General features: G+C 42.6%; 2 protein-coding genes across 2 annotated transcripts; both read left to right on the forward strand.

Moving 5' to 3' along the window:
• Positions 1–4,302: 4,302 nt before the first annotated feature.
• Positions 4,303–9,352, forward strand: LOC119267657 (probable chlorophyll(ide) b reductase NYC1, chloroplastic). The gene is made up of 10 exons (XM_037549087.1): positions 4,303–4,683; positions 5,505–5,583; positions 5,678–5,813; positions 6,172–6,246; positions 6,325–6,520; positions 6,692–6,760; positions 6,898–7,037; positions 7,952–8,074; positions 8,380–8,572; positions 8,660–9,352. Exons 1-10 carry the CDS (start codon positions 4,393–4,395, stop codon positions 8,843–8,845), a joined length of 1,488 nt encoding a protein of 495 aa, XP_037404984.1. The 5' UTR covers positions 4,303–4,392; the 3' UTR covers positions 8,846–9,352.
• A 547-nt stretch (positions 9,353–9,899) lies between these two features.
• On the forward strand, positions 9,900–11,802 carry LOC119267658 (RNA-binding protein pno1-like). The gene is made up of 2 exons (XM_037549088.1): positions 9,900–10,259; positions 11,139–11,802. Exons 1-2 carry the CDS (start codon positions 10,005–10,007, stop codon positions 11,559–11,561), a joined length of 678 nt encoding a protein of 225 aa, XP_037404985.1. The 5' UTR covers positions 9,900–10,004; the 3' UTR covers positions 11,562–11,802.
• Positions 11,803–13,246: the final 1,444 nt, after the last annotated feature.

Raw genomic sequence — 13,246 nt, forward strand, 5'->3', positions numbered from 1 at the left:
ATTCTTTTGGGAGGGGTCGGGCCTTAAGCGCAAATACCACATGGTAAAATGGACTGCGGTATGTAGGCCCAAATCCTTGGGAGGACTAGGGATCATCAACACCAGACTACAGAACATAGCGCTCATGTGCAAATGGATTTGGAAACTCTCGCAAGGAGCGGCTGGACTTTGGGCTGACATCCTTCGGGCCAAGTACTTCCCCAATGGGAATTTCTTTGAAGGGGAAGCAAGGGGCTCTCCCTTTTGGCAAGACCTACATGCCATTAGACCCGCTTTTGATAAAGGTGCTAAGTCCCAAGTCGGTAATGGTCGCTCCACCCGATTCTGGCTAGATTACTGGGTGGGCACAGGCCCTCTCTGGGAAGTGTTCCCAGAGTTGTATGCTCTAGCTGTGGTTCCGGACCAGCGAGTGGCAGAGGCATTGGATCATCCCCTGGCCATTGCCTTCCGTCGGAACCTGAACGAGCAGGAAGCAGCAAAGTGGGAGGCTTTGCTGCAACTCATAGCCCCCATGGCGCTAACGGAGGAACGAGATAGGGTTTCTTGGCACCTCAATGCGTCCGGGAAGTTCTTCGTCAAGTCTCTGTACCACAAACTGTGCCAAGGGTCGGTACAGACAGTGGCTAAAGGGTTTTGGCAAGCCCGCATCCCTCTGAAAATCAAAGTATTCCTCTGCCAGTTGTTACGCGATCGACTTCCCACATCTGTTAACATTGCAAAAAGGAATGGCCCGGCTTCTGGGCTGTGTGCGATGTGCGGGACCCCAGAGAACGTGAACCACATCTTTTTCCTTTGCCCGCTGGCGTGTTTTGCTTGGAGTGCAATGCGTGAGGCGGCCGGGGTCTCATGGGACCCGTGCTCCTTGTTCGAACTGGTGGCGCTCCTGGACTCAGTCCAGGGCCAGGGCAAGAGGGTACTGTGGACTAGCATAGGCGCGATGCTTTGGTCCCTGTGGCTGACACGCAACAAATTTACCATCGGAGGACAGCTCCCGACGCATCCAGCTAATATTATCTGCAAATGCTCTTTCCTCTTGCAGCAATGGAGTCCGTTGGTGAAGCCGAAGGACGCTGATCTCATGAAGCATGCCCAAATCCGTATTCACCAGGTTTACGTCGCGGCTAGGGAGCCGGTGGTGCCAGTCTAAGGGTGGGCACCTTATTTTGTTTTGGCGAGTCTGCGCACTTAAAGCCATGGGCTTCGGCCTTGTAACCATTCTCACAGTCAGGCTCCGAACCTTCAACCTCTTGTTCCTCGCGTAGCCCTGGCTTTTGTCTCGAACATGTTATGTCCGCGATTAGCTATTCTGCCTGTTCCGATGTGGGCTTTATTAATTTAAGTCCGGACGCTCCCAGCGTCTACGTTCTAAAAAAACTAATATATTTTTCTTTGGTGTTGAATGAAATATATTCCCTTCTAAAGGGGCCAAGTATCCATCTGATGCTTGAATTTCTTTTGGTGTTCAATCAAATTCGTTGGGACCATTACACTGAAAGTCAACGACCGACATTAATCTTATCCCTATATAAAAACCAAAAATCAAAACTATTTTTTCTCAAAAGACGAAGTTTTCTAAGAAATAATGAATTAGTGACATTGGTATTAACCTTAAAGAAAAAATAAATTTTAAAAAATGATGACAATAAGTTGCACACAAGTTGTTATTTTTATAACTTGCAATAATAAACATATAATAATGAATATTTTGCACTCTAGTACACTTTACACGCATTGTATAGTACTTCGCTATATACATTTACACACACCTAACATACAAAAATACACATAAATATAAAGGAAAACCCGACTAATAAAGGAAAAGGCAAACATGCAGAAAAACAGGAAAAAACTGACTGAACAAAATTTCTTCCAGGCATCTATCTATTAGAAAACATGACTTATAATTCTTTTTGATGATCACTTCACTAACCAAACATAATCTATCTACTATGAACAAGTCGATATTATGGTTCTCAATGGCCTAATCTAACTCATCTATCTAATATGATATCATGCAGTCAGTGGCGAAGCCACGCACAATATGTGTAGTCAATTAACTACACGACTTTTTTTGGCAAAAAAGCCATACATACCATGAGATGAAATTATGTAAAAAATAGAGTAATGCATATTACTCAATTTTCAGTTGACTACGCATGATTGGATTCATAGCCCGGCCATTGTATATAGTGTTGAAAGTGAAGAAAATATGCCCTAAAGGCAATAATAAAGTTATTATTTATTTCCTTATTTCATGATAAATGTTTATTATTCATGCTAGAATTGTATTAACCGGAAACATAATACATGTGTGAATACATAGACAAACATAATGTCACTAGTATGCCTTTACTTGACTAGCTCGTTGATCAAAGATGGTTAAGTTTCCTAACCATAGACATGAGTTGTCATTTGATTAACGGGATCACATCATTAGGAGAATGATGTGATTGACTTGACCCATTCCGTTATCTTAACACTTGATCGTTTAGTTTGTTGCTATTGCTTTCTTCATGACTTATACATGTTCCTATGCCTATGAGATTATGCAACTCCCGTTTACCGGAGGAACACTTTGTGTGCCACCAAACGTCACAACGTAACTGGGTGATTATAAAGGTGCTCTACAGGTGTCTCCGAAGATACTTGTTGAGTTGGCATATTTCGAGATTAGGATTTGTCACTCCGATTGTCGGAGAGGTATCTCTGGGCCCACTCGGTAATGCACATCACTATAAGCCTTGCAAGCATTGCAACTAATGAGTTAGTTGCGTGATGATGTATTACGGAACGAGTAAAGAGATTTACCGGTAACAAGATTGAACTAGGTATTGAGATACCGACGACCGAATCTCGGGCAAGTAACATACCGATGACAAAGGGAACAATGTATGTTGTTATGCGGTCAGACCGATAAAGATCTTCATAGAATATGTAGGAGCCAATATGGGCATCCAGGTCCCGCTATTGGTTATTGACCAGAGAGGTGTCTCGGTCATGTCTACATAGTTCTCGAACCCGTAGGGCCCGCACGCTTAACGTTCGTTGACGATATGTATTATATGAGTTATGTATGTTGGTGACCGAATATTGTTCGGAGTCCCGGATGAGATCACAGACATGATGAGGAACTCCGGAATGGTCTGGAGGTAAAGATTCATATATTGGATGATATGGTTTGGCCAAGGGGTCAGGCCCATGGGGCTATAAGTCGATGCAAAAGGAGTTTTGCAGAGGCCAGGGGGCCAAACGCCGGAGACCCTGGCGTCTGGCCCTGGGCCAGACGTCGAGGCCCATGGCGTCTGGGCCAGACGCCAAGGATTGTGGTGTTTGGTCCTGGAGTCCGAGTAGGACTCTCCCCTCTCGTTGCTATGCATCATCATAATCCTGCGTGCGCGTAGGATTTTTTTTTTGAAATTACTACATTCCCCAATAGAAAGTTTCTTTGATGCAATTTGTTTTTGCGGGGATTCTCAGATACAAATTGGCACTTGATGATTTGACGATACTTCAAAGTTTCTAGGTATGGTTGCTACATTGCAACATTTGAATAATTTTTCTTTGCGAGAAACCATATATAGATAGAGAAATAATGTGCAGTGAAACAAAACAACAACCTTGCAAGATAAAACAATTTACATCAAACAACTTTTGCTTACAAAAAGAGAGAATATATGATCCTAAGAACTTCCAGATTAATTGAAAATTGTATGCAAGCACATTTTTCTCTCAATGATATTGCACATTATTTTTTGCTAGTAGCAGAAAATTATTTCTTTATTTTTTTCATGTTGAATTATTTCTTTTAATAAATTACTCCCTCGGCCCTGAATTAACTTCCGTTGAAATGAGTGTATGTACTCCCTCCGGTCCTTTTTACGACACATATTAGATTTCTTTGAAGTCAAACGTCATAAACTTTGACCAAATTTATATTAAAAATTATCAACATTTACTATACAAAATAAATATAATATGAAAATATATTCTATAATCAACCTTATGATATTAATTTTGTATTATGAATGTTAATAATTTCTTGTATAAACATGATCAAATTTCAAAGACTTTGACCTTGGAAAAATCTAATACGCGGAGTAAAAATGATCGGAGGAAGTACACGGAGATTGTAGAAGCCAAGGAGAACCTAATGGACCTAAGCATAATTTGTAATTAACCCGAGCCTGTATCCACGAATTGAGCTCAATTTTCTCCGTCAAAATCCATCGCGTTATTATTTTCACTGGCAAGTGCAGGGCACACGCCCCTCCATAAATTAAGGAGCAAAACAACCCCACACAAACAAAAAGGAGCGCACACAGTACGAGCGAGAACGGACCGGAGCGAGAGGAAGAGCACAGGATCCTTATCTCCTCCGGGGGAAAGCGCGCCATGGCCGCCGCAGTCGTGCACCTCTCCGTCCACGGCCGCCTCCGCCGCTCGCCGGAGGCCGTCGTCTCTCAGGCGTGCCACCGCCCTTCCCTCCTCCGCTGCCGCGCGTTCAAGCAGGAGGCCGGCGGCGACGACGAGAAGCCGAACGAGCCGCGGAAGCGCAGGAAGGGGCCGCTGTACACGCTGAAGGCAGCGATGCAGGGGCTCGCGGGGTCCCGGTCGGCGGCTGCGGAGGTGTATGGCGGGCAGTATGAGCTCGCGGTGGAGAAGGCCGAGGAGATCTTCTTCTCGGTGAGCTCCGTTCGCGAACCGTCGATCGCCCGACACATGCAGTTGCTCTAGATGATAGTACTATGGTTTATTTCTTCGATTGATCGGTTGCCTGGTGCTTGGTTAACTTACGGTACTATCTTATGCATATGCAGATATGGGGGGTAGATATCGTAATTAAGCCGCATGCTTGCGAGAATTGCTCGCATCAGATGCTGAAAACGATCCTATATATGTTCCGGGGCCTAAATTCTAGTTGATCTTCTCTTCTGGTTTGGTGTTTAGAATTCCAATCACTAGTACTGGCACACTCTATGTGTGAGACACTGATCGGCGCGTTCGATTTTGCTAAATTCTAGGTTGCCTGATATTTCTTAAATCTTAGTGACATAAAACTGCACATTATGAGCCTAAAATTGCAGCGCGAACGTTGTGTAGTTAAGCTAACTTTACTGTGATTTTTAGTTTAAAGAGTCCATAGGGTGAGGTGGGGATGAGGGTGGTTTGATGTAGGTAGGGTCTTTCTTCTCTAGTAGCTACTTGTGACTGTGAACAAAATGTCCACTCTCGCCTGATACTGGCCTAATCGCCTGTGCATTATCTACTTATTTGCAAGATTTGTTCAAAATATGTTGTTATTTAGATCGGCTGCATCATGCCTACTTGTATTTAATCCATTTAAGTTGTCCAGTTGTGTGTTATAAACTTAAAATGGCCATTTTGACTCTTTGCATGCTCGACAGTAAAGAATTTTATCTTTTTTTTTCTGAGACAGATCACACATTGTACTCCTTTTCTGAAACATGGATGATCTGTATTCACTGATTTCCTTCTCCTCTCAGGTTGCTACTCAGGTAGGGAGATACGTTATCACTATGATGAGCAGTGGTGTTGTACTAGCAGTTGGATTTCAGTTATCAGGTCAGTCATATACTCTTGTACAATCTACTGCATTGCATTTGTATTCTTCCTTTCTCTTTGTTTCAGTTAATAATGTGTCTACCTCTGTATTTAGGTGGAGACAGCCAAACGGATGCACTAATTTGGTATAGCTGGCTTGGTGGAGTAATTATCGGCACAATGCTAGGTGCAAACAGTGTCCTAGAGGAACATTGTAAAGCTGGACCTCGCAATGTTGTCATAACGGGAAGGTAGCTTATTTTACATTCTTCTTCTGACATGCCATGTGAATCTTTTCCCAGTAAGTAGTGTGCATGCTCTTAATATAGAACAAAACAAATAACCTAATCTAATGAATGTCTCCATAAGTTGATAGGAAATACTATTTCACCTCAGTGACGTATCTCTTTGTTGTTTATGAAGGAGATTATGGTGTGCGGTTATATATTACAATCCCCTAAATTAGTTGCCTTATAAACATGTGAAGTAAAAATTGATGGATGTTATTTCATGGATCCGACACCGCTGATTTCATCCATGAGAAGCTGTTTTTTTTCGTTGTTATTTATTTTTATGATCATCATTGACCCTGCAGTTTTATGTTGGCAGCACAAGAGGGTTAGGAAAAGCACTTGCTCGGGAGTTTCTTCTTTCTGGAGATCATGTTGTAATTGCTTCCCGCAGGTAGTAGTCCTTGACATAATGCTCTAGTTCAATGGCTCCCTGTCTTAGTTTTCTTACTATCTCCATTTCTATTGGCAGCCCTGAATCAGTTCTTCAGACCATCAATGAGCTTGAAGAGAACATACAGGAGGGCCTGTCAGTTGCCAAGAAGAAACAAAGAGAAACTTTATTACAAGCTAAGGTTGTTGGTACATCTTGTGATGTATGCAAACCAGAAGACGTAAAAAAGCTTGTAAATTTTGCTGTTGGTGAACTGGGTTCAATTGACATTTGGGTAAGTAATTCTGTAGAAATGGATGCCGCTAAGCATCTGTTCTGCATTTTTCACCTCAAGAGTTTCTTGGATAAAGTAGAAAAATACAACTTTACCGACTTGTACCCTATCATTTTATTCTGTGTTTGCATTGTAGATTGCTCTAAATACGATCTTTTAATTTATCTACAGATAAATAATGCTGGCACAAACAAAGGTTTTAGGCCACTGGTAAATTTTTCAGATGAAGATATTACCCAGGTTTGTTCATTGATATCTTCTATCTGTCCGTAATGCTTCCTTTTAATGACAGGAAAACTATAACTAGCTCGATCATGCTCGATCATCCAATCTGATTTCACTATTCCTTAAAACTGTTTTCCTTGGTTTACTTGCAGATCGTCTCAACAAACCTAGTTGGTTCTTTGCTCTGCACCAGAGAAGCTATGGATGTCATGCAATACCAAGAGAAGGGAGGTCATGTATTCAACATGGATGGAGCAGGATCTGGAGGATCAAGCACACCGTTGACAGCTGTGTAAGCACCTCAGCCATCGAATTATGAAACAATTCCTTATTTAACACTAACTTAAATTTTGTTTCCCTATTTAACACTGAAAACCTTTTTCTTCTCTATCTAACAACGAATCTAAATTTTATGCCTTTTATAACACTCTCATCCATTTTAAGCATAAATGACACCTAAAAAGACCCTTTTGCCCCTCATGTGTTATGTGTGTGTGCGAGGCAGTAACACACACGCAGCATCAGTGAGAGAGGGCAGTAGCACACACAGCAGCACATACACACACCTGCAAAAAAGCAGCACATACACAAGCAGCAACAGACACGCGCACACACACACACAACACCACACACACACGTAGCACACTCACTCACAGGCAACACACACACACAGAGACACCCAGCAGCACACGTAGCAGCAGGGACGCATGCAGCACATAGGCACGCAACAACGCGCGCACACACACGTACACACACGCAGTAGTAGCAAATACACACACGTACACACAAAGTAGCAAACACACACACACACACACACACACACACAGTAGCACACACATGTGCGCACGCACACAGATGCAACAGCACACACATGCGCGCACAAACATACTATAAGAGGGCAAAAGGGTCTTTTCAGGTGTTATTTAGGCTCAAAATGGACAGAAGTGTTATAAAAGGCATAAAATTTAGACTCGTTGTTAGATAGGGAAGAAATTATTTGTCAATGTCAAATAGGGCATAAAATTTAGACACAGTGTTAAATAAGGAATTCTCTCTCGAATTATCTGCTACGCATTTATTTAACACTTACATTGTAGAGATGATGTATCTTGCTTTTCTCGTTGTCTAAAACTTGATGATGCATTGTATTTGATGCTCCTGCTTTTACAATGAAACTAAATCTGATGCTGATTTGCAATTTTACAGTTATGGCTCAACTAAGTGTGGACTAAGGCAGTTCCAAGCATCGCTTATGAAGGAAAGCAGAAGATCAAAAGTTGGAGTGCACACCGCGTCTCCTGGAATGGTCCTTACAGATCTCCTTCTAAGGTAACCTCTTAAGTTACTTGACTTCTTCAGATGCCAGGATTCGACTGGCGCAAGAAAAGAAAGTTCATTCTGTACTCTGCAACTCTCTCCTTATATATAGTACTCCATTCCTAAATATAAGTCTTTGTAGAGATTCCACTGTGGACTACATACGAAGCAAAACGAGTGAATCTACACTCTAAAATGCATCTATATACATCCGTATGTGGTCCATAGTGGAATCTCTACAAAGACTTATATTTAGGAACAGAGGTAGTATATACATGCCGCTCTCATGTTGTTAACCTACAGTCTATTCTTTGCAGTGGTTCATCTCTCCAAAATAAACAGATGTTCAATATAATATGCGAGCTTCCAGAAACAGTAGCAAGGACATTGGTCCCAAGAATGCGAGTTGTGAAAGGAAGTGGAAAGGCAGTAAACTACTTGACACCACCAAGAATCTTGCTTGCCTTGGTTACTGCATGGGTTCGCCGAGGCCGATGGTTTGATGAAGAGGTAGCCTGCTTCTTTCTATAATATAACACCCCTCCATTCTGTCGATGTATCTCTTGCAAATTCTGACCGGTTGTTTACTGATTGCAGGGGAGAGCAGTATATGCAGCCGAGGCTGATAGAATTCGCAATTGGGCTGAAAGTCGAACACGCTTCTCCTTCACAGATGCCATGGAGATGTACACAGAGAATACATGGGTTTCTGTTTTCTCACTCTCGGTCGTCTGTGCATTCATAATGCTTTCCAGTTCAGGCGGACCTTTCCCTGGCACATAATCCCTGGAGTCGCCAAACCAGACAATTCTTTTTTCACTACTGGGATTCTATCATCCAATGACATATGTTGCGAAGGAGGCAAAGGTGATCCCAGATGCGTAATTACACGCAAATAGGATCATCATCAGCCGCCTTACCATTTAAGGATAAGCTAACCGAGCCCTCATCAGATTAAGAAAAGGGTAAATAGCATTTGTTATGTGGGCATTCCACTTACTGTAAGCTAGTATGTGAAGCTGTCTTGTAAGAACATGTGTCTGAAGTAACCAGAGCACGGAAAGAGTCGAGTAAGTCGACAGGCTTTGGTCGTCTCTTGTACATGGATGTAGTAGTTATGATCCTTATGAACTCATGGTTCATCAGTGTAAAGTTCAGGATATGTATGTCCCTGTTCTTGTAGATTTATACATATTGTTGTATAGAAAGAAAGCAAGACTCGGAAACGTGAACTAAAGAAGTGGATCTTTGTACACATGGAGTAAATTTCCACTGTGGCTTCTTGATCTATACAGGAGTAAATTTCCACTGTGACATTGTGTGTGGATCAACGGACCACAGAAAATGCTAATGACTCCAGACATTTGCGGCAACGAATTATCCTTCTTTTTTTTTTCCGAGGAGCGCATCGAATTATCCCATCATGCATATCACCCAAAAAGTCCAATGCCAGAAAGGCTTGACACATCCCAATTACGAAAGCTTCAAATGTGCACATCATCAGCATGTTTTTGAATTCCCGAACTTTTTTGTCAAATCCGTGAATAATTTTTCAACTCATGAACTTTTTTTCAAATCTGCGAACAATTTTTTAGTCCTGAACATTTTTTTAGTTCATTAACAATTTTTTAATTCGTATTTTTTTTCAACTTAAAAGTAAACAGACCGATAAAAAAACAAAAAACATGCGTGAGTTTTCTGTCGCTAGCTCTGACTGTGCTCGCTGGGCCAGGCCCATGTCGCACAGGGGAAGGAACAGTCCATCGTCTTGTGCTGGCCCAAACTCCTTCCACAGCCCAATATAAGCCTCTCCGTTCCGAAGTTTTCACTCCTCTCGGTCCCAAAACCCTAGCAGCCTCCCACCCGGCGCCATCCCACCCCCGCCGCAGCCTCCTACCCGGCGCCATCGCACCCCCGCCGCAGCCGCATCAGCCGTAGCCCGATGGAAGTCGACAGAGCCCCGGCCGCTGCCGCGGGAGGAGGATCCTCCTCTGGCGCGATGGCGGTGGACGCGGCCGGCGGCGTGGAGAAGCCGCGGTTCGACGCGCTGATGCCAAGCGAGATGAGCGGCGGGAGGCCACAGTACCGCAAGGTCCAGGTGCCGCCGCACCGCTTCGCGCCGCTGAAGAAGGCGTGGCTGGAGATCTACACCCCCGTCTACGAGCACATGAAGGTCGACATCCGCATGAACCTCAAGGTTGGTGACCCGGCTCAGTTTTCTAGTCTGTCGTTGCAGCGTCCTAATAGTTAGGGGAAGTCGTGTGACCTGTGTTCGTTCTCTCCCTGTCATTTAAAGCACGCCGTTCGGTGAGTAATTATGGAGAAATTTGTTGGTCTGTTGATGATCTTATATCCTGTACGGTTTGGTTCAAGCACTTGTATATCATGGGGAAAATCCGCACTAGCTTAAAGCACCTGTGGTTAGACATTCGGGTCAAAAAGACACGTGATGTATGTCATGTTCCTTCAGTTCACTGTACTAGCACTTTTATCAGGATAAAACATGTTCTGTTTTCAAACTTCAGTGTTCAGTATTTTAATTCCCTGTGCACTTGACCTGAAAAAATGGGAGGTAGTCATGATAGCCATGGTGATAAAATAGACTATTTTTCGAACTTGATTGTTCAGTGTTTTAGCAGTATGTATTGAATCTGATCGATTAGCTTTGATTAGAGGATTCTTCATGAATTCGATCAATTGGATAAACGCTAGCAGTATGTCTTGAAGCAAGTAAACGTCTGCTGGCTATCCTGATTATTTGCATATACATATTTATTTCAGTTCATCATGATGTGAAGCTACTGATTTGAATTATTGCCACCAACTGAGCACCTGACATGATCAATTAGCTTAGTGGTGTTCTTATTTTTGTGGGAAAGCATAGTGTTCTAGAAGAATACAGATACACGTGACTCAATTGGTTTGCCTTGTGGCCGGTGTTTCTCTCATGGTTTTTGGGTCTGCAGGGAGTTCTTCCAGTGCTTATTATTGGGGCAGAACTTGTCAGATATCTGAATGTTAAGCATTTCTCTGTCTCCTTTGCAGCAATTTCATTAGTCTGTTTTGTTTTTTACAGGCAAAAAGGGTCGAGCTGAAGACGAGGCATGATACACCAGATGTGAGCAACCTTCAGAAGTGCGCGGACTTCGTGCATGCTTTTATGCTTGGATTTGACATTGCCGATGCCGTTGCCTTGCTTCGTCTTGATGACCTGTATGTGGACTCCTTTGAGATCAAGGATGTGAAGACACTCAGAGGGGAGCATCTGTCACGTGCCATTGGGCGCCTGTCAGGGAAAGGAGGCAAGACCAAGTATGCCATCGAGAACTCTACGAGGACTCGCATAGTTATTGCTGATACGAAGATCCACATACTCGGATCCTTTGTTAACATCAAGGTTGCCAGGGATTCACTCTGTAGTCTTATCTTAGGTTCTCCTGCCGGCAAGGTCTATTCTAAGCTTAGGGCTGTATCTGCTAGGTTGGCAGAAAGGTATTAGTTGAGTCTGGGTCACATTATATAGCTGCAGTTTTGGCCTTGTAAGGTGTTGTATCCGCTGATTTGTGTCCCTGTGCTATGCATTGTCTTGATACGAAGAACAACTTCGAAGTGCCGAGAGATCTGTGGTGATATTCCTTGTGTTCTGTTCTCGGCTTTTTCTTGAGAAAATGCTGTTCTGATACACGTTACTATATGTTTGCTTCGACTACTATTTATATATGCCAAATACTGTTGTGTAACTTGTGTTGTCTCTTTTTCTTCAGTGTGTGTATTTTATACTCTATAACATGGCTATGGATGTGGAGAATGATCAAGTTAACCTAGAATCTTGAATTGTCAAATTTGGTCGATTTACCCTTACAAATTGACCACAATAATGGTTGTGAATCCTACAGAAAGTTCTGCATTGCTCTTGAGCAGTATGGCGAGCCCTTCTCACAGGAGGCTCACCCAAAACATATAGCATTGGTGCAGTACTTTATTGCCATGTAAATCCATCTTAGCTTGGCTATGTTTCTTTGGATGCCATAGTTTCTTTCTTTGGTGCTTTGTTAATCCAATCTTGGATTACCATCCTGTGCGTGCGCTACGGTGCTTCTGCAGAGTTTGAGCTGGATAACAGTTCTCAAGGCCTGTTCGGAATTTCACCAGCTCCACGAAATTTCAGGAGTTGTGGAGTTAGGAAATAGCTGCTTCGCAGTTTTCAACTGCAACTCCACCAACTCCGGGAAATTTCAGGAGTTGTGGAGTGGAGGTTCTCCGAACAGGGCCTCAATCTCCTGCCTCCAATGGTCCTTTACACTACAGCGACACCTATAACCAATCCGTCGCACTTATGTCGTCACAGTCAGTATAAGTTACCCTTAGGATCAGACTTTGGAGAAGGTAAACATGTAGTCTACATATGGTTATCCTTATGATAGCTATGTATTATTACTGCCTCAAGATCGGACAATTTAACTGCAGCACATGGGCAGTGGAGAGCCATAAAGGGTTTGGTCTGCATCTCCTGCTGCAGTATGTTATCCCTGTAGTATCTGCTACATGAAGTTTATAGAAGGATTTACATATTTGGTATATGCAAATGTTTGGACAAGATGCAGAAGATGTGATATGCATCCCTTCCGGCAACACCATGTAATCTCTGCTACAGCGAAGGTACCTACTGGTACTCTGTTCTAATACCTATTTTCTGATTCTTATTCCTTGGGCTTAGAAATCGTTAACTGGGCAACATTCTACTCAGCCACGCATAGACCATGATTTTAGTTCCTCAAATTACAATTAAAATTTCAGCTTATCTGTAGAAACTATTGAGAAAAGAATTATCTTAGTCTTCCACTATATTTTTCTTAGTTTTGTTGCTATATATATTTATTGCAATTTAGGTTTGTAGATTTTGTAAAGTGGTGTGCATCATGTGGTACCAGAGAAATTGTTTCTTGGTCGTTTGATGAGTTCTCCAACTGTTTTATTTGACACCACAAATCTCAATTCCAATTGATATGTTTAATCTGTGTAACCATTCGTTATGTCTTATAGCATTGGAACCCTTTGGGGAAGATATGATATTGGAGGCAAACTGTTTGGCAATATGAAGTGTGTTTACTTTTTGCAGAAGGAAAAAGGTATATACTCCTCTCTGTTACTACTTGCAATACATGGGAATTCAGTAGAAGAATT

Source organism: Triticum dicoccoides, chromosome 3A (genome assembly GCF_002162155.2).
Source record: "Triticum dicoccoides isolate Atlit2015 ecotype Zavitan chromosome 3A, WEW_v2.0, whole genome shotgun sequence".
NCBI classification, from domain to species: Eukaryota; Viridiplantae; Streptophyta; class Magnoliopsida; order Poales; family Poaceae; genus Triticum; species Triticum dicoccoides.

What these genes read in the sequence shown, in the direction of transcription:
- LOC119267658 (XM_037549088.1), top strand. Translation starts at nt 10,005, where the DNA reads ATGGAAGTCGACAGAGCCCCGGCCGCTGCCGCGGGAGGAGGATCCTCC. An exon ending in ACATCCGCATGAACCTCAAG is followed by an intron (nt 10,260 to 11,138) that starts GTTGGTGACCCG and finishes TGTTTTTTACAG; the next exon opens with GCAAAAAGGGTCGAGCTGAA.
- LOC119267657 (XM_037549087.1), top strand. Translation starts at nt 4,393, where the DNA reads ATGGCCGCCGCAGTCGTGCACCTCTCCGTCCACGGCCGCCTCCGCCGC. An exon ending in CCGAGGAGATCTTCTTCTCG is followed by an intron (nt 4,684 to 5,504) that starts GTGAGCTCCGTT and finishes TTCTCCTCTCAG; the next exon opens with GTTGCTACTCAGGTAGGGAG. An exon ending in TGGGTTCAATTGACATTTGG is followed by an intron (nt 6,521 to 6,691) that starts GTAAGTAATTCT and finishes ATTTATCTACAG; the next exon opens with ATAAATAATGCTGGCACAAA.